Source organism: Coregonus lavaretus, assembly GCF_964263955.1.
Source record: "Coregonus lavaretus genome assembly, chromosome: 19".
Classification (NCBI taxonomy): Eukaryota; Metazoa; Chordata; class Actinopteri; order Salmoniformes; family Salmonidae; genus Coregonus; species Coregonus lavaretus.
In genome coordinates this window covers 10822069-10842400 of record NC_140006.1, presented here as the reverse complement: position 1 = coordinate 10842400, position 20332 = coordinate 10822069, and the positions used below count along the sequence as shown (strand labels likewise).

Genomic DNA, 20332 nt, shown 5'->3' with positions numbered 1-20332 from the left:
ATTGGAGACCGTAGTAGACTGTCTGATCATTCATTGTTGTTTCTGAAATTCATGGTGTACTATACTGGGGAGGAAGGTGATGTGGGCTTATCTAAGTCAAGTGCAAATCAGACCAAAAGAAGGCCTAGAAACCTACCTGACCATTTTCTTTCATCTGGAGGGGGGGGGGGGATTATTTGTGTATTAGTATTGTGCTGTTAGACATTTACTGCACTGCTGGAGATAGAAACAAGCATTTAGCGGCACCTACTTTAACAAATGCTAATCTGTGTATGTAACAAATAAACTTTGATTTTATTTTAAATGTTTATTTAAAATGTTGGAGGGGGGAGGATTAAATGATGGAGAAACCATTTGTCCTTCTGTCTTTTTGTATACATTGTGCTGCTTTACCAACTAGGGGGGGGGGTACCCACCATACTGAAACAAACAACACTGAACCAACAATTGCTGCAATCTCTAAATCATGCAACAAATAGGAACAGCAAATCATATCAAAGAATTTCAAGAATGCCTCACAATACAGGTATTTACAAAAGTAAGTACAGTTACGGTCACGGCGGTCTAACAACGTGACAGAAATATTCAAATATTCATGACTAAGGGTAGATTGTAATCCAAAATGTATTAAAAATTACAGCCAATAATATTTAAATGTCTGGCTCAAATAAACATGACTTCTCTGTACTCATGAAACTAGTAGGTCAAATAATTCCTCTCAAATAAACATTTGACCTCAGCTGGTGTGGGCGATTCTGAGACATGTGCAGTCAAATCTTGGCAATTGTTTATAATTTCTATTAAATCGTTTTTTTATTGCACTTATTCTAGCAACACATTTGTACATCAACATAGATCATTTTCATTGATAATATCTACTTCCTTACATTTATATTTTAGTCATTTAGCAGACGCTCTTATCCAGAGCAATTTACAATTACTACTCATTAGCCAAACAAAATAAAACATAGCTGCTTAATCGCTTGTTTCTTAAAAGAAAAGGAAATACACATGCAAGCTTTGCACTGTTTACAAAAGACTAGTCAATATGAGTCACAGAGTTCACACTTTTAGCAAACGTCTGACCTTGTACGAGACACAGGTCAGGGAACATGTCCACAATAATGACAGGGAAGTGTCATGGTTGCAGAGAGTTCCATTTCAATCCAGTCAATTCAGGAAATGGATTGACATTCAATTCATGAATTAAAAGTTTCCCAATATTTCGACTTTGGTGAATACTGAATTTCAACTCACTTCCTGAATTGACTGAGTTGAAATAAGACTCGACCTAAGGTGAGTGTACAAGTGTGAGGGTCGGAGGCAGGGGGGACTAGTCCTTTCTAGGTGGTTTTGACCGGGTAGAGTTGTATTCTAGGTGGTTTTGACCAGATCGTAGACATGAATGTGGAAGTCGTCGTCGTATTTGATGTAGTAGACAGAGGGTTTGGCTGGAACCTGGTAGATAACCAGCCCCGTCCTTTTCACGCCCTTATCCGTGACGTACTCCACCTGCTTACCCACAAGGCTCTCTGTCTCCTCGCCTGGCTTCCTGTCTGCAGGCAGTAGGTGTTTGTTCTCTGGGAAACGAGAAAATAATAAGATGAGGAAGAAAGAACAGGGAGAATGAAAAAAGAGAATTTGCATATGATGTTGTCTGCCCTTTTACTTCACATACCAAAACAAATACTTCATCCTTCATCTTCATCCTATTTATTTGCCTTTATTTAACCAGGTAAGTCATTGAGAACACATTTTCTTTTACAACAACGACCTGAACAGGGAATGAGCGTAGGACATGTACAGTACCAGTCAAAAGTTTGGACACACCTACTCATTCACGTGTTTTTCTTTATTTGTACTATTTTCTACATTGTAGAATAATAGTTAAGACATCAAAACTATGAAATAACACATATGGAATCATGTAGTAACCAAAAAAGTGTTAAAGAAATCAAAATTTATTTTATATTTGAGATTCTTCAAAGTAGCCACCCTTTGCCTTGATGACAGCTTTGCACATTCTTGACATTCTCTCAACCAGCTTCATGAGGAATGCTTTTCCAAGTCTTGAAGGAGTTCCCACATATGCTGAGCACTTGTTGGCTGCTTTTCCTTCACTCTGCGGTCCAACTCATCCCAAACCATCTCAATTGGGTTGAGGTTGGGTGATTGTGGAGGCCAGGTCATCTGATGCAGCACTCCATCACTCTCCTTCTTGGTCAAATAGCCCTTACACAGCCTGGAGGTGTGTTTTGGGTCATTGTCCTGTTGAAAAACAAATGATAGTCCCACTAAGTGGAAACCAGATGGGATGGCGTATCGCTGCAGAATGCTGTGGTAGCCAAGCTGGTTAAGTGTGCCTTGAATTCTAAATAAATCACAGACAGTGTCACCAGCAAAGCACCCCCACACCATCACACATGCAGAGATCATCCGTTCACCTACTCTGCGTCTCACAACGACACGGCGGTTGGAACCAAAAATCTCAAATTTCAGACCAAAGGATAGATTTCCACCGGTCTAATGTCCATTGCTCATGTTTCTTGGCCCAAGCAAGTCTCTTCTTCTTATTGGTGACCTTTAGTAGTGGTTTCTTTGCAGCAATTCGACCATGAAGGCCTGATTCACGCAGTCTCTGAACAGTTGATGTTGAGATGTGTCTGTGACTTGAACTCTGTGAAGCATTTATTTGGGTTGCAATCTGAGGTGCAGTTAACTCTAATTAACTTATCCTCTGCAGCAGAGGTAACTCTGGGTCTTCCTTTTCTGTGGCGGTCCTCATGAGAGCCAGTTTCATTATAGCGCTTGATGGTTTTTGCGACTGCACTTGAAGAAACTTTCTAAGTTCTTGACATTTTCCAGATTGACTGACCTTCATGTCTTAAAGTAATGATGGGCTGTCGTTTCTCTTTGCTTATTTGAGCTGTTCTTGCCATAATATGGACTTGGTCTTTTACCAAATAGGGCTATCTTCTGTATACTAACCCCTTGTCACAACACAACTGATTGGCTCAAACGCATTAAGGAGGAAAGAAATTCCACAAATTAACTTTTAACAAGGCACACCTGTTAATTGAAATTCATTCCAGGTGACTACCTCATGAAGCTGGTTGAGAGAATGTCAAGAGTGTGCAAAGCTGTCATCAAGGCAAAGGGTGGCTACTTTGAAGAATCTCAAATATAAAATATATTTTGATTTGTTTAACACTTTTTTGGTTAACGGTAGCTAACTCAGTTCCGTACATATGTGGGCAACCACGGCATTCAAATGAGGCTGCAATGAAAACGAATGGGACTGTAGCGACTGTGTTGGCATCAAAATCCGGGGTGTGAACTAAGTTTCGATTCAGCGTTGATTGACATGGTAATAGACCAATAGTATCGGAGAAAAGTTGAAAAAACTGACCCCGCTGACGCTGTACGTTAAAGTGTGACATGTCACGACGTAACGTATGGCACGCATTATTCAGTCATTCTGTGCCTTACAGCCTCTTTCCACCAGGTGTAGTGCTTCTCTCGCAGATTAAAAACAAGAAATGATCAATGGTGAGTGTAATGGTGAGTGTAAAGTTAATTACTCGTGAGTTCATCAATAGTTCCTTCAATCAATTGTTAATTTTTCGCGTAATCACTGTGAGCCATCATGACTCTCAAAAACCGTGACACCCACAGTTTAATTGTGAAAATAAATGTAGCGCCTCCCTAAAAACCCTGTTCAAATTCAACGCAAACCTTAAAATAGGTATGTAATGAGACATTACATAAACTCTTTATCGTGTTTTATTTACATTTTACAGGTAATAAGTTGGACAAATCAGGTGAAAAAAGCCGGTTCCCCACACGACATATCTCCCCTTTCACTATGACGCCGTAGCTTTCGCTTCCCCACCCGCCATTTTTAAAAAGACCCGGAGGAGCTCCATTGCTTTCTTCGATCATGCAAAGACGGACAGCATGAAGGTTTAGTCATTGACTTTGCTGGAAAGGGGAGAAATTCTGCTTTACAATGGTATTCATATTACAGTTGACCTGGAAGTATTACGTTTTTGGGGCGCTAAAATAAGGTCAAATGTACGGAACAGCGCGATGTACAAAAGTACGTTAGCTACCGTTACTACATGATTCCATATGTGTTATTTCATAGTTTTGATGTCTTCACTATTATTCTACAATGTAGAAAATTGTAAAAAATCATGAAAAACCCTGGAATGAGTAGGTGTGTCCAAACCTTTGACTGGTACTGTATGTGCGTTCCAGTTCTCATGCTCAATAGACTGCAGCCTATTAAACTCTAGTCTATTTCACCCAGTAGCCTCACAAGATTTACAAGACCTTATTCTGAGTCTTTTTACTGAACAATCAGATCTGAATAGGTCTCTATTTTTTCATATGCTTTCAGTCACCTGCCTTCCATTTAGCTTTACAACAATTACTTCATCCACAGGTGGTCATAGTACTCTTGACGTCACTCCCTTCCTATGTCCCTATTCCAACTTCAGTGCTGTACGCAGTAAACATCCGTTCTATCCGTTCTTAAGAAGATATGATACTGTAGAGCTATACCAATATGAGTGTACCCTTGACGATCAAAAGGACCACCACCCCCTTTACTATGTTACATGAGGTTTCCCTTTGGTCAGCACTAACATTGCATAATTCCTGTGATTATCATAATAGGCAATTTGAGAGGGAATGTTTTATTATCTCTGGGAGTGTCTGAGAATATTTAATCTTTCATTTGTATTGTACAGATTTATCAGTGGACCGGTTATCTCTCTCCATTTCTGTCTCTATGTATTGCCCTTCCCTCTTTTTACAGGATTAGGAAATTAGCTGATTCCAACCAAACCAACCAAAACAAACACCCAAAAGCAAATCAAATATCTTACCTGCTTCAGGTAGGATGCGGAGGTCTCCGTCCTTATAGTCGTCCCAGAGCTGGTACATGTAGAGCACAGGGTCCTTCTCATAGGTGATGTAGTACCAGTTGGTCATGATGGGGGCGCGAGACAGCACCATGCCCCTCCACTCGTTCTTCTCGCCGTCCTCCTTCTCAAACAGGTGCTCCACAGCCTTCCCCACCAGCTCTGGCGCATCATGGGGCACCTTGATCTTGTTGTTTACTATGGGGGTAAACCACAGGTTATATACTGTTGAAAATAACTAAAATAGCAACCTGGTCAAGCAGACTGAAGCTCACTTTTGGTTTAAAATAAAACAGAATGTGAGCTATCGCGAGACCAGGCTGGTTCCACCAGGCAACTAAAATAGTTCCCCAAGTTGGGAAAGGTAGAGGAAATAGCATTGCTTTCATTGTGTACTTTGGGGGTGAGAGGTTACATTAAGACAAGAGGGGGAAACTTGTGTACATCAACTTGTGTACATCCTTCCACATTGACATATAAAGTAGAAGCTAGGTGCTAGGGATCATGATGGGATTGAGTACAATTATATTGCACCGAGTTGTGGTTTGCTGTACAGAAGAAGAATACAATTATCAATGAGGGGAAAATATACATGATAAGGCACTGGTAGGTCATTAACCTGGGGATAAGGAGAGTAAAGGGAGATAAGGGTATACAGGCTTTTCTAAACCATTATGCTAATCATTAAGGCCTTGATAAGATTAATCTGTTGTGTTCAGTGGCTTGCGAAAGTATTCACCCCCCTTGTAATTTTTCCTATTTTGTTGCCTTACAACCTGGAATTAAAATAGATTTTTGGGGGGTTTGTATCATTTCATTTACACAACATGCCTACCGTATTGAAGATGCACATTTTTATTGTGAAAAAACAAGAATTAAAACAAAGAAAAACCGAAAACTTGAGCGTGCATAACTATTCACCCCCCTCCAAAGTCTATACTTTTGTAGAGCCACCTTTTGCAGCAATTAAAGCTGCATGTCTACCCACTGCAATTTTTGCCCATTCTTCAAGGCAAAACTGCTCCAGCTCCTTGAAGTTGGATGGGTTCCGCTGGTGTACAGCAATCTTTAAGTCATACCACAGATTCTCAATTGGATTGAGGTCTGGGCTTTGACTAGGCCATTCCAAGACATTTAAATGTTTCGCCTTAAACCACTCATGTGTTGCTTTAGCAGTATGCTTAGGGTCATTGTCCTGCTGGAAGGTGAACAACGTCCCAGTCTCAAATCTCTGGAAGACTGAAACAGGTATCCCTCAAGAATTTTCCTGTATTTAGCGCCATCCATCATTCCTTCAATTCTGACCAGTTTCCCAGTCCCTGCCGATGAAAAACTTCCCCACAGCATAATGCTGCCACCACCATTCTTCACTGTGGGGATGGTGTTCTCAGGGTGATGAGCGGTGTTGGATTTGCGGCAGACATAGCGTTTTCCTTGATCACCAAAAAGCTCAATTTTAGTCTCATCTGACCAGAGTACCTTCTTCCATATGTTCGGGGAGTCTCCCACATGCCTTTTGGCGAACACCAAACGTGTTTGCTTATTTTTTTCTTTAAGCAATGGCTTTTTTCTGGCCACTCTTCCGTAAAGCCCAGCTCTGTGGAGTGTACGGCTTAAAGTGGTCTTCTGGACTGATACTCCAATCTCCGCTGTGGAGCTTTGCAGCTCCTTCAGGGTTATCTTTCATTTCTTCAAAATCTTTCATCTCTTTGTTGCCTCTGATTAATGCCCTCCTTGCCTGGTCCATGAGTTTTTGTGGGCGGCCCTCTCTTGGCAGGTTTGTTGTGTTGCCATATTCTTTCAATTTTTTAATAATGGATTTAATGGTGCTCCGTGGGATGTTAAAAGTTTCGGATATTTTTTTATAACCCAACCCTGATCTGTACTTCTCCACAACTTTGTCCCTAACCTGTTTGGAGAGCTCCTTGGTCTTCATGGTGCCGCTTGCTTGGTGGTGCCCCTTGCTTAGTGGTGTTGCAGACTCTGGGGCCTTTCAGAACAGGTGTATATATATACTGAGATCATGTGACAGATCATGTGACAATTAGAGTGCACACAGGTGGACTTTATTTAACTAATTATGTGACTGAAGGTAAATGGTTGCACCAGATCTTATTTAGGGGCTTCATAGCAAAGGGGGGGAATACAGTGGGGGGGAAAAGTATTTAGTCAGCCACCAATTGTGCAAGTTCTCCCACTTAAAAAAACGAGAGAGGCCTATAATTTTCATCATAGGTACACGTCAACTATGACAGACAAATTGAGATTTTTTTCTCTCCAGAAAATCACATTGTAGGATTTTTAATGAATTTATTTGCAAATTATGGTGGAAAATAAGTATTTGGTCACCTACAAACAAGCAAGATTTCTGGCTCTCACAGACCTGTAACTTCTTCTTTAAGAGGCTCCTCTGTCCTCCACTCGTTACCTGTATTAATGGCACCTATTTGAACTTGTTATCAGTATAAAAGACACCTGTCCACAACCTCAAACAGTCACACTCCAAACTCCACTATGGCCAAAACCAAAGAGCTGTCAAAGGACACCAGAAACAAAATTGTAGACCTGCACCAGGCTGGGAAGACTGAATCTGCAATAGGTAAGCAGCTTGGTTTGAAGAAATCAACTGTGGGAGCAATTATTAGGAAATGGAAGACGTACAAGACCACTGATAATCTCCCTCGATCTGGGGCTCCACGCAAGATCTCACCCCGTGGGGTCAAAATGATCACAAGAACGGTGAGCAAAAATCCCAGAACCACACGGGGGGACCTAGTGAATGACCTGCAGAGAGCTGGGACCAAAGTAACAAAGCCTACCATCAGTAACACACTACGCCGCCAGGGACTCAAATCCTGCAGTGCCAGACGTGTCCCCCTGCTTAAGCCAGTACATGTCCAGGCCCGTCTGAAGTTTGCTAGAGTGCATTTGGATGATCCAGAAGAGGATTGGGAGAATGTCATATGGTCAGATGAAACCAAAATAGAACTTTTTGGTAAAAACTCAACTCGTCGTGTTTGGAGGAAAAAGAATGCTGAGTTGCATCCAAAGAACACCATACCTACTGTGAAGCATGGGGGTGGAAACATCATGCTTTTGGGCTGTTTTTCTACAAAGGGACCAGGACGACTGATCCGTGTAAAGGAAAGAATGAATGGGGCCATGTATCGTGAGATTTTGAGTGAAAACCTCCTTCCATCAGCAAGGGCATTGAAGATGAAACGTGGCTGGGTCTTTCAGCATGACAATGATCCCAAACACACCGCCCGGGCAATGAAGGAGTGGCTTCGTAAGAAGCATTTCAAGGTCCTGGAGTGGCCTAGCCAGTCTCCAGATCTCAACCCCATAGAACATCTTTGGAGGGAGTTGAAAGTCCGTGTTGCCCGGCGACAGCCCCAAAACATCACTGCTCTAGAGGAGATCTGCATGGAGGAATGGGCCAAAATACCAGCAACAGTGTGTGAAAACCTTGTGAAGACTTACAGAAAACGTTTGACCTGTGTCATTGCCAACAAAGGGTATATAACAAAGTATTAAGAAACTTTTGTTATTGACCAAATACTTATTTTCCACCATAATTTGCAAATAATTTCAATTTGGACTATTTTGTGTACGTCCATTACATGAAATCCAAATAAAAATCAATTTAAATTACAGGTTGTAATGCAACAAAATAGGAAAAACGCCAAGCGGGATGAATACTTTTGCCAGGCACTGTACATGCTGGCCTGGAGCAAAGACCTGCAAACACAGTAGTTCTTCTGTACTTTGGAAAAAAACGACACTGATGGTATAATGAAAGAATTGAAGTTGCTCAATGCAAAATGGACACAATGCAAACGACTCTTGAAAAGCAAATAAACAGCAAGGTCGACAGCCTTTGTGACAACATGGAGAAGCTGGTCAAAGAAAATCAAATCCATGAAGATATTGACCTGGATATAGCGATCCTGAGTTCAATAATGGACAGTATCGAGGACAAATATTTAACAACCCAAAAAGAACCCAACTAAACAGTTCGACCCAGACGTATCTCCATTAGTAACAATCCTACCTTACGAGGACAATGAGGATACGGCAGAAAAGGTTAGGCAGCTGCTCACCGAGGGTCTGCGGTGCAAGCAGGTGCCAGAGCTGGTGGCCACCAGAAGGATGAGAGCAAGAGGCTGGAACCAGGAGTCGTGAAGGTTGCATTCCGGGGGGGGGGGGGGGGGGGGAACTATCTGCCCAGTCCGTAAATGCTTAACAATTTTATTTAATTCACTGGAACGTTAATGGATGGACGACCTCAAACGGTACACTTAGAACATTACTACTACAGGCCCTAAACCCTGACTATTTATCTGAATGAAAATCATTTGTCTGGTGACTCCACTATTGACTTGGATGGTTATTCTTGGTTTGGACACAACCGAAACGTTCATATAAGAGCAAGAACATTGTGAACATTGTGGACAAGTCAATAGATGGAATAATTGGTGTAAGATTTGAACACTGTGTGTCCCAATATTATTTTGTTATTTTGTCTTGTTATTTACCACCGGAGGGTTCTACAGGGCCCCTCCACTTGTTGGCGCAGGTGTATTCTCTGGACACTGAAAGTATTCACACCCCTTGACTTTTTCCACATTTTCTTGTGTACCAGCCTGCATTTAAAATGGATTAAATTGGGATTTTGTGTCACGGGCCTACACACAATACCTCTTCATATTTTCAAGCATGGTGGTGGCTGCATCATGTTATGGGTATGCTTGTCATCGGCAAGGGAGTTTTTTAGGATAAAGCACAGGCAAAATCTTAGAGGAAAACCTGGATCAGTCGGCTTTCCAACAGACACTGGGATACAAATTCACCTTTCAGCCGGACAATAACCTAAAACACAAGGCCAAATATACACTGGAGTTGCTTACCAAGACAACATTGAATGTTCATGAGTGGCCGAGTTACAGTTTTGACTTAAACAGCTTGAAAATATATGGCAAGACATGAAAACGGCTGTCTAGCAATGACCAACAACCAACTTGACTGTATTTTTCGGTGACCTGAAGAGTCGTATCTCTGATCTGAAAGATTGTATAACTGACATGGATGGTACTGCACCTAAAGTTGCTTTAGACACAGGTTTAAATAGGGATGGGTTCTTAAAATGATTCCAAGTGCTGCATTCTGAATTGTAGATTATCACCACAAAATGATCATTTCACATCAATGTCAACAAAGGGAAAAGCAGTTGTCGACTATATTGCAACAACCCATGACTGTCTGAATACATGTGTGGAGTTGAATGTGATTACCTCAACCGAGCTTGTGGAAAGTAAAGGTCCTGAGTGTATTGGCCTGATTGGAGACCATAGTAGACTGTCTGATCATTCATTGTTGTTTCTGAAATTCATGGTGTACTATACTGGGGAGGAAGGTGATGTGGGCTTATCTAAGTCAAGTGCAAATCAGACCAAAAGAAGGCCTAGAAACCTAACTGACCATTTTCTTTCATCTGACATGTGCTGTACTGTTCTTATGGACCTTATTGATAACCTGGAAGCTTGCCAGAAAACACAATATAATATTGATCAGTGGTATGGCCGGTTCTGTGATGTACTACATGAGGCAATTGAAAAGTGTTTACCTGTTAAAATCAGTATCATCCAAGCCTTAGAGACCTCAATAAAATTGGTAAACCGTATTGGAATAAAGAGTTAAGTAATTCATGGTTTGAGTGTTGCAGAAAATACGTTTCTAAAATGTAACGACTAATCAATGAGAAGCGGTTTAAGAGAAGAGTTTAAACAGTGTCAACATATCTTTGACAACAAGCTAAGTTCTATAAGTGGAGATTCAGAAGAGGCCAAGCACTGCATCTTGAACAACTGCAAAGTAACAACCCTCAGCAATTTTGGAATGAAATCAATAAACTGGGTCTGAAAATAGTTATGCAAATTTCAATGGAAATCATACTGGAAAATGGTCAACTTGAATATAAGTAGAATTGTGTATTAGATAACTGGGAGAATGATTTTGCTAACCTATTTTCAGGCAATAATATACCATATGTGCTTGATAATGACTTATAAATTATACTTGTAACTTAAAGTATGGGTTGGAAATTGAGATGAATAGGGCTGGATACACCTCAAACTTGTTCCTGAATTGACTATGGAGGAAGTTAGGAAGGCTGTTGAGAAAGTAAAAATAAGAAAAGTAATAGGATATTTATTTTTTTACTACTGTACGCGGTTGATATTGTCCTCATTTCAGAGAGCGAGTTTATTTGAAATGTATGCTGAACACTGTCAATCTCTGGTGTACCAAATGGAGATGAATGATAAACCAAGATAAAACCCAGATAATGCACTTTAAAAAAAAGGGTACACTAAGAAGTATTCATGAATTCTCTTTTGGAGCAATGCCCCTAAACTACACTAGCTCATCTAAATACATTGGTTTCCTTTTGATGAATGCCTCAGAGTCATTAGTAGCCTACCAAACTTGCTAACTTCCTGGTACTCAGCACTCTGTTATCTCTCTAACCACTCTGACATCAATGCTAATGTTATCAAAACTCTAATCAAACACTTCATGAGAGCCCATGAGCTCATGTTGCACAACATTTATATAGGCTATGCAATTGCGTGAGAAAACAGAGTGAAGACCTCTATTAAAAATAAGAGGATCCCATCAGCTTTCTAAAGGCTAGGCCTACTATATTTATTTCTCAACTTTCCTAACATCAAACACATTGCTTCTCTTTACAACAGGAGTATAGCCTACCTGGCTGGCATGAAAATGAACCACAGGAAAAGCGTCCTCCATTCACTATTAAAGTGCATCTTTGACATGTATTTTTTCCCCTGTTCCTGTTTCGAGACAGGTGCATGATAATGGTCCATTTTAAATCAAAACAAATTTCACACAGATATTTTTTGTATATGTAAAGACAAGATTAAATCAAGAATAGTCTGATGGTTGACAATATTACCCTATCACTTGTGAATTATATATTATCACTTGTGAATTATGTAAGGCAAGAAACAAAACTTTTTTTTTTTGACGTTTTCGAAATCACAGTCGCACACCTCATGTAGCCTAGCCCATAGGCCTATATGTTTTGATAAGGTTTGTTTCACAACTAAAGTGTCCAAATAACTTCTTAAAATTAAGCACATTCATCCGCTTTACAAGGGGTGTAGAGCCTAACTGGCATACATAAGCAGCGCATGCGTTTCAAGTTTGGGGAAGATAATTTTCACCATAAAAATGCACATCATAATAAAAGCATTACATGCATAATCGCATTTGCGGTCACTTTTGATAATGGTGTTTTCCCGCTAATGGAACATTCGCACTTATAGCCTACAGCCATGTGCGCATTGCTTATAATGTGAAGAAATAGCCTAATAGTTTATCAACATTGCGTAAAAAATGATTATTGCTGCTAGTGGTTGTATTAATTTGGGATCTATCGCATCCCACAACTGTCCCAGACTATGTTTGGAATATTAATTTCTCGCACAGAATAGGTACACTTTTGTACTATGGGGGATAGTAGATTGACATAGGCTAGTGCTTTTGCTGTTAGTTAGGTCTACTCATCTTGTTGGCTGACGAAAAGTAAATCCTCCTCTGTTCCTCTGGTGATGTAGAGGCTAACCCAGGCCCTGCAGCCCCCAGTATCACTCCTACTCCCCAGGAGCTATCATTTGTTGACTTCTGTAACCGTAAAAGTATTGGTTTTCTTCACATAAATATCAGAAGCCTGCTTCCTAAGTTTGAGTTATTCACTGCGTTAGCACACTCCGCCAACCCTGATGTTCTAGCAGTGTCTGAATCCTGGCTTAGGAAGGCCACCAAAAATTCTGAAATTTCCATCCCCAACTATAACATTTTCCATCTAGATAGAACTGCCAAAGGGTGTGGAGTTGCAATCTACTGTAGAGATAGCCTGCAGAGCTCTATCATACTATCCAGGTCTGTGCCCAAACAGTTTGAGCTTCTACTTCTAAAAATCCACCTTTCCAGAAATAAATGTCTCACTGTTGCCGCTTGCTACAGACCCCCCTCAGCCCCCAGCTGTGCCCTGGACACCATATGTGAATTGATTGCCCCCCATCTATCCTCAGAGTTCGTACTGCTTGGTGACCTAAATTGGGATATGCTTAACACCCCGGCCATCCTACAATCTAAACTAGATGCCCTCAATCTCACACAAATTATCAACGAACCTACCAGGTACAACCCTAAATCCGTAAACATGGGTACCCTCATAGATATCATCCTGACTAACTTACCCTCTAAATACACCTCCGCTGTCTTCAACCAGGATCTCAGCGATCACTGCCTTATTGCCTGCGTCCGTAACGGGTCCGCGGTCAAACGACCACCCCTCATCACTGTCAAACGCTCCCAAAAACACTTCAGCGAGCAGGCCTTCCTAATTGACCTGGCCCAGGTATCCTGGATGGATATAGATCTCATTCCGTCAGTAGAGGATGCCTGGTTGTTCTTTAAAAGTAATTTCCTCTCAATCTTAAATAGACATGCCCCAGTTAGGAACCAATATACACAAGCAGTTAGGAAAGCAAAGGCTAACTTTTTCAAACAGAAATTCGCATCCTGTAGCACTAACTCCAAAAGGTTTTGGGACACTGTAAAGTCCATGGAAAATAAGAGCACTTCCTCCCAGCTGCCCACTGCACTGAGGCTAGGAAACACTATCACCACCGATAAATCTACAATAATCGAGAATTTCAACAAGCATTTTGCTACGGCTGGCCATGCTTTCCACCTGGCTACCACTACCCCGGCCACCAGCTCTGCACCCTCCGCTGCAACTTGCCCATGCCCCCCCCGCTTCTCCTTCACACAAATCCAGACAGCTGATGTTCTGAAAGAGCTGCAAAATCTGGACCCTTACAAATCATCTGGGCTAGACAATCTGGACCCTTTCTTTCTAAAACTAGCCGCCGAAATTGTCGCAACCCCTATTACTAGCCTGTTCAACCTCTCTTTCGTAACGTCTGAGATCCCCAGAGATTGGAAAGCTGCCGCGGTCATCCCCCTCTTCAAAGGGGGTGATACTCTAGATCCAAACTGTTACAGACCCATATCCATCCTGCCCTGCCTTTCAAAAGTTTTTGAAAGCCAAGTCAACAAACAGATCACCGACCATTTCGAATCCCACCGTACCTTCTCCGCTATGCAATCCGGTTTCCGAGCTGGTCATGGGTGCACTTCAGCCACGCTCAAGGTCCTAAACGATATTATAACCGCGATCGATAATAGACAGTACTGTGCAGCCGTTTTCATTGACCTGGCCAAGGCTTTCGACTCTGTCAACCACCGCATTCTTATTGGCAGACTAAATAGCCTTGGTTTCTCAAATGACTGCCTCGCCTGGTTCACCAACTACTTCTCAGATAGAGTTCAATGTGTCAAATCGGAGGGCCTGTTGTCTGGACCTATGGCAGTCTCTATGGGGGTGCCACAGGGTTCAATTCTTGGGCAGACTCTTTTCTCTGTGTATATCAATGACGTCGCTCTTGCTGCTGGTGACTCTCAGATCCACCTCTACGCAGACGACACCATTTTGTATACATCTGGCCCTTCATTGGACACTGTGTTAACAAACCTCCAAACGAGCTTCAATTCCATACAACACTCCTTCAGTAGCCTCCAACTGCTCTTAAACACTAGTAAAACTAAATGCATGCTCTTCAACCGAACGCTGCTTGCACCTGCCCACCCGACTAGAATCACTACTCTCGACGGGTCTGACCTAGAGTATGTGGACAACTACAAATATCTAGGTGTCTGGTTAGACTGTAAACTCTCCTTCCAGACTCACATTAAGAATCTCCAATCCAAAGTTAAATCTAGAATCGGTTTCCTATTTCGCAACAAAGCCTCCTTCACTCATGCTGCCAAACATGCCCTCGTAAAACTGACTATCCTACCGATCCTTGACTTCGGCGATGTCATTTACAAAATAGCCTCCAACACTCTACTCAGCAAATTTGATGTAGTCTATCACAGTGCCATCCGTTTTGTCTCCAAAGCCCCATATAATACCCACCACTGTGACCTGTACGCTCTTGTTGGCTGGTCCTCACTACATATTCGTCGCCAAACCCACTGGCTCCAGGCCATCTATAAATCACTGCTAGGCAAATCCCCGCCTTATCTTAGCTCATTGGTCACCATAGCAACACCCACCCGTAGTCTGCGCTCCAGCAGGTATATCTCACTGGTCATCCCCAAAGCCAACACCTCCTTTGGCCGCAATTCCTTCCAGTTCTCTGCTGCCAATGACTGGAACAAATTGCAAAAATCTCTGAAGCTGGAGACACTTATCTCCCTCACTAACTTTAAGCATCAGTTGTCAGAGCACCTTACCGATCACTGCACCTGTACACAGCCCATCTGAAATTAGCCCGCCCAACTACCTCATCCCTATATTGTTATTTATTTTGCTCATTTGTACCCCAGTATCTCTATTTGGACATCATCTCTTGCACATCTATCATTCCAGTGTTAATACGAATTGTAATTATTTTGCACTATAGCCTATTTTATTGCCTTACCTCCATAACTTGCTACATTTGCACACACTGTATATATATGTATTTCTGTTGTATTTTTGACTTTGTTTTGTTTTACCCCATATGTAACTCTGTGTTGTTGTTTTTATCGCACTGCTTTGCTTTATCTTGGCTAGGTCGCAGTTGTAAATGAGAACTTGTTCTCAACTGGTTTACCTGGTTAAATAAAGGTGAAAAAATAAAAATAAAAAAAATAAAAAAAAGTGGACAGTTCTTCCAATATCGTCAATATTCGCCTCGGAATTGGATAAGGATGCGCGCAGTTGTGTCCCCGATGTGTCTGTCTTCACTTGTAGCCTGTGAGAATGACCCAATCACATGATGGAGAGCCATGTGAGTGAGAGGTGCTTCAGAGCACGCAGCACTCAGGGAGAAGGGAATTATAATTATTATATTTAGCCCAAGGGCACAACGGCCACTGGCCGCAAAAGGCATGGATTTTTTTAGGGGGCATTACAGCCACACAAAGGGAATGCCACCGGGAAATTCGAGGCATTATCAAGTGCTTGCCAAATTGTGAATGAGAGACTGATGAAGTGTGTACAGCCTGCGCAAAAAACTAAGCAGAGCTCATGCCTTTCATGCGACTTTTTTCAAATCATCATTAGTCGCATCATGCAGCCTTACAATGTATTACAAATCAAAACATAGCCCAACGTTTGTAGAACAACTAAAGTTACATTAATAACTCTAAATTAAGCATATAGGAGTACCTATTTATTTGTTAACCACACAACACAGAATAGCTGCATGTGCGCACTCCATCAAATCGTTTGGAGAAAATATCCTTTCTATTTTATTCAGCTTTGTTCAATTGTATTCTTCGTACTATAAAATAATATATAATAATTCCATGGAATTCTAAGCAAATCTTGTCTGCTAAATGAACTAGTGTAGCCCACAGCTATATGGCATAGCCAGATCAGGACCTAACATAAGGACAACTCAGAGTATGCTATTCTGTTCTTCTGAAATAGACTACATTTTCTTAATATCATGTTTCTTTAGACCTGTCTAAAATAAAGAATGGATTTATTGTGAAGGTTTATGCTTCATTACATGGATTTATTAGACTTTCTAAAATGTAGATGTTCCAAAGGTCTGCATCAGTGGCTTGTAGGCTATGTGTGGAAGCCAGGAAAGGCTAAATGTGTTTATGTTAATTAACGGTCAATTACCGTGAGACCGGCAGTTATTTGCTTGACAATCACCGGCTGACCAAATTTCGTGACCGCCACAGCCCTACTCATGATCAACCTGGTTAAATAAAAGCTTCAACATACTCAAATAGCAAGCCAACCCACCGACTTTCTCTGTTAAAACCTGGAGATTGGAAACTCGCTCATCCTTGAACAGCTCGATGCCGTAGACGCAGTCGAATCCGTCGTATTTGACCATGTAGAGGGAGGTGTTGACGGTGAGGCGCTCCAGCACTGTGCCTTTCCACTTGGTCAGGTTGCCCTTCTCCCTCCAGTTGTGCTCAATCCGCAGGCCCAGCAGGTTGTTAGGGTCCAGTGTCGATGACAGAGACGAACCTGAACTTTCACTCAGCTCACCGCTGCTACGCTTTCTGAGGGGAAGGGAGAGAAGAATATAGGTGTTTCATTTATGAAAAAATAAATAAAATGTATGCACTCACTAACTGTAAGTCGCTCTGGATAAGAGCGTCTGCTAAATGACTAAAATGTCAATGTAATGTCTGTAATGTATTTTTCGTTATGTGTCGGACCCCAGTAAGACTAGCTGTCGCCATTGGCGTCGGCTAATGGGGATCCTAATACATCTAAAAATTGAATCCATAGCTAGAGGACTTCTGCTCTCTCCAGGAGTAGCTAAGTATCAGTTTTTGTCTTAATCAGTTGTTGTCCTGTCTTTTGTTGGCTAGGGCCATTACTTTTTTCATACTAGCACTTTGCTGATAACTATATTGAGGTAAAACTATGATTGTGATATGTAGTTGTCTCACTTAGCTTTCTTTACACTAACTGTAAGTCGCTATGGATAAGTTGTGCTACCATGTTGTTGTCATGTTGTGTTGCTACCATGCTGTGTTGTCATGTGTTGCTGCCATGCTATGTGGTTACATTTACGTCATTTAGCAGATGCTCTTATCCAGAGCGACTTACAAATTGGTTGTCTTAGGTCTCTCTTTATGTAGTGTTGTCTCTCTTGTCGTGATATGTGTTTTGTCCTATATTTTTTTTTTTTATCCCAGCCCTTGTCCCCACAGGAGGTCTTTTGCCTTTTGGTAGGCCGTCATTGTAAATAAGAATTTGTTCTTAACTGACTAGCCTAGTTAAATAAAGGTAATAGAATAACACTAATAAGATTGTCTGCTAAATGACTAAAATGTGAATGTAAATGTGTAAAATAAATTCAACCCACGTCTGTGCCCAGTGGGTTGAATTTATTTTACACATTTACATTCACATTTTAGTCATTTAGCAGACAATCTTATTAGTGTTATTCTATTCAACGTCTATTCCACGTTGGTTCAACGTATTTTCGTTGAAATGACATGGAAACAACGTTGATTCATCCAGTGTGTGCCCAGTGGGCAAGTTCAGGTTAAAGCAAAACAGGAAACACACAAAACAGTACTAAAATATGAGTGAAATAACCAAGAACAGGTGTTTCAACCTACCTGCCCCTTTTCTTGGACATATTTCCATAAATTCACACAATCCTGTGGGTAGAGGGCAAATAGTGTATTTTACAACACAAAAACATTTAATAATCTCAATCTTGAGAAAGTAACTTGATACAATGGTATTGTGTGTTGGATTATGAGTTTGTATTTTACTAGGTTATATTGATAACACATGGATTGTGTCTTGAGGAGCAGAAATACCTATATTCAAGTTACAAAGGAAGAAGGCACACATATTTACCTAGGGAGTCGGGACACTCATAACAATATGGCCTAAATTACAGTGTTATCATATCGCATAATTATGGTTACGTTAATTATGTTATCCCCCACAAGCAATAAACCCACACCCACCAATGTAAACTACAAGTAGTCCTACAGGATTGGTTATTTTACCCATGTAGCCTAGTAGTTTCCCGCGAGTAGACCACAGACGTTGTTACATCGTAGCCCTACCGGATGTCAACAAACAACAATGTCGCCCTCCCTCACTGCATAACCTCTTTCAACTTCTGCCAGTGCAATTGCCTATAAAATCATGCCGCGTCTCTAGTGTCATTTCGACGGGATCAAGTTTCGTAAAATTGTAGCAATTTGATATTTCTGGACTAGCCAGAGATATTGCTGGCGACAGACATAATCATGTTGTCGCATGCCTGTAAGCAGGGGTGTAGCCTTTCACATTCGCGATTTTCGTTCAGATGTTGACAATTGTTTATCAAAGGCGCGCGTGCCTATTTGCGACATCAACGTCAATGTATAGGCTACAGTAAGGTTCTTTTGTGACATAAAACTGACCACTGGTCTACGGTAAAACGACCAACGCAGTATTCACATTTGCATTACAATAGCGCACGCAACAGGCGAAATTGACTCACTGAAGGGCTTGAATTACATTAGGCCTATAATGTAGTGTAGTAACACGATTATTAAAGTAGAACGCATATTTAGACAGAGTTACCTGGCCACTATTTTCATATCTACTTCCCTCTGCTGAGCAGAATCCACCTCATGAAAGCTACAAGGAAATAGTCTTACTACGGGAACTACAACTACCAAGATAGGTTTATGCCTAAACTAAATGTAAAGTAAAGTAGTGTCCTTCTCAAAGGATGCTGGGAGTTGGTGTCCATTACGTCACCCACCACAATAAAGCCATGGAAAGTGATTGGGTGCTGTATCTAACAAAGGATCGGGAAAAAATATATTTAGCGGAACTCTACAGTGTGGCTTTGGCATGCCATTAAATATTCAGTGTGTATCTATTTTGCCTATCTGATAGTAAACTTGTTGGTCAATAGGCTACGTAGGTTGAATTAACCTACATTTCCCACCATGCAATACATTTTGTGGATTGGCTTGCATAAATTCTGTTACAGCCGCTCCTATGACAAGTCTTTCCCAATATTCGTTATCTCTCTCTCCGCCTCTCGCTATCCCAGACTGCTGTGTCCGTACTGTACATAATGAACTAGAGGCACAGAGCAGACTGTGATCAGAAAAGACACAGCTACCTGACACAGGACCTCTGAATCTCGATGGATGTGATCAGTCATGTTGTCCAAAGGAGGCTCCTTACTCTCTTACTCAAAAGCTATTGGCTGGCAGTGGTGGAAAAAGTACACAATGTTCATACTTGAGTAAAAGTAAAGATACCTTAATAGAAAATGACTCAAGTAAAAGTGAAAGTCACCCAGTAAAATACTACTTGAGGAAAAGTCTAAAATTATTTGGTTTTAAATATACTTAAGTATCAAAAGTAAATGTAATTGCAAAAATATACACTGCTCAAAAAAACTTCTCAGTTCCTATGCTTCCTGGCTGATGTTTTGGTCACTTTTGAATGCTGGCGGTGCTTTCACTCTAGTGGTAGCATGAGACAGAGTCTACAACCCACACAAGTGGCTCAGGTAGTGCAGCTCATCCAGGATGGCACATCAAGTGAGCTGTGGCAAGAAGGTTTGCTGTGTCTGTCAGCGTAGTGTCCAGAGCATTGAGGTGCTACCAGGAGACAGGCCAGTACATCAGGAGACGTGGAGGAGGCCGTATAGGAGGGCAACAACCCAGCAGCAGGACCGCTACCTCCGCCTTTGTGCAAGGAGGAGCACTGCCAGAGCCCTGCAAAATGACCTCCAGCAGGCCACAAATGTGCATGTGTC

At 41.4% G+C, this 20332-nt stretch overlaps 1 protein-coding gene across 3 annotated transcripts; it reads right to left on the bottom strand.

Moving 5' to 3' along the window:
• Positions 1-276: 276 nt before the first annotated feature.
• LOC311146500 (spindlin-W-like) lies at positions 277-19275 on the bottom strand. 3 transcript variants are annotated; one of them, XM_084183003.1, is made up of 5 exons: positions 19135-19275; positions 18168-18209; positions 16828-17093; positions 4893-5126; positions 277-1580 (listed from the first exon to the last, which is right to left on the bottom strand). In XM_084183003.1, exons 2-5 carry the CDS (start codon positions 18185-18187, stop codon positions 1375-1377), a joined length of 726 nt encoding a protein of 241 aa, XP_084039129.1. In that variant the 5' UTR covers positions 18188-18209; positions 19135-19275; the 3' UTR covers positions 277-1374. The 3 variants fall into 3 exon arrangements, with proteins under 3 accessions (XP_084039129.1, XP_084039130.1, XP_084039131.1); XM_084183004.1 differs by lacking the exon at positions 19135-19275 and adding an exon at positions 18570-18827 and having other exon boundaries at positions 302-1580; XM_084183005.1 differs by lacking the exon at positions 19135-19275 and adding an exon at positions 18528-18580 and having other exon boundaries at positions 302-1580.
• Positions 19276-20332: the final 1057 nt, after the last annotated feature.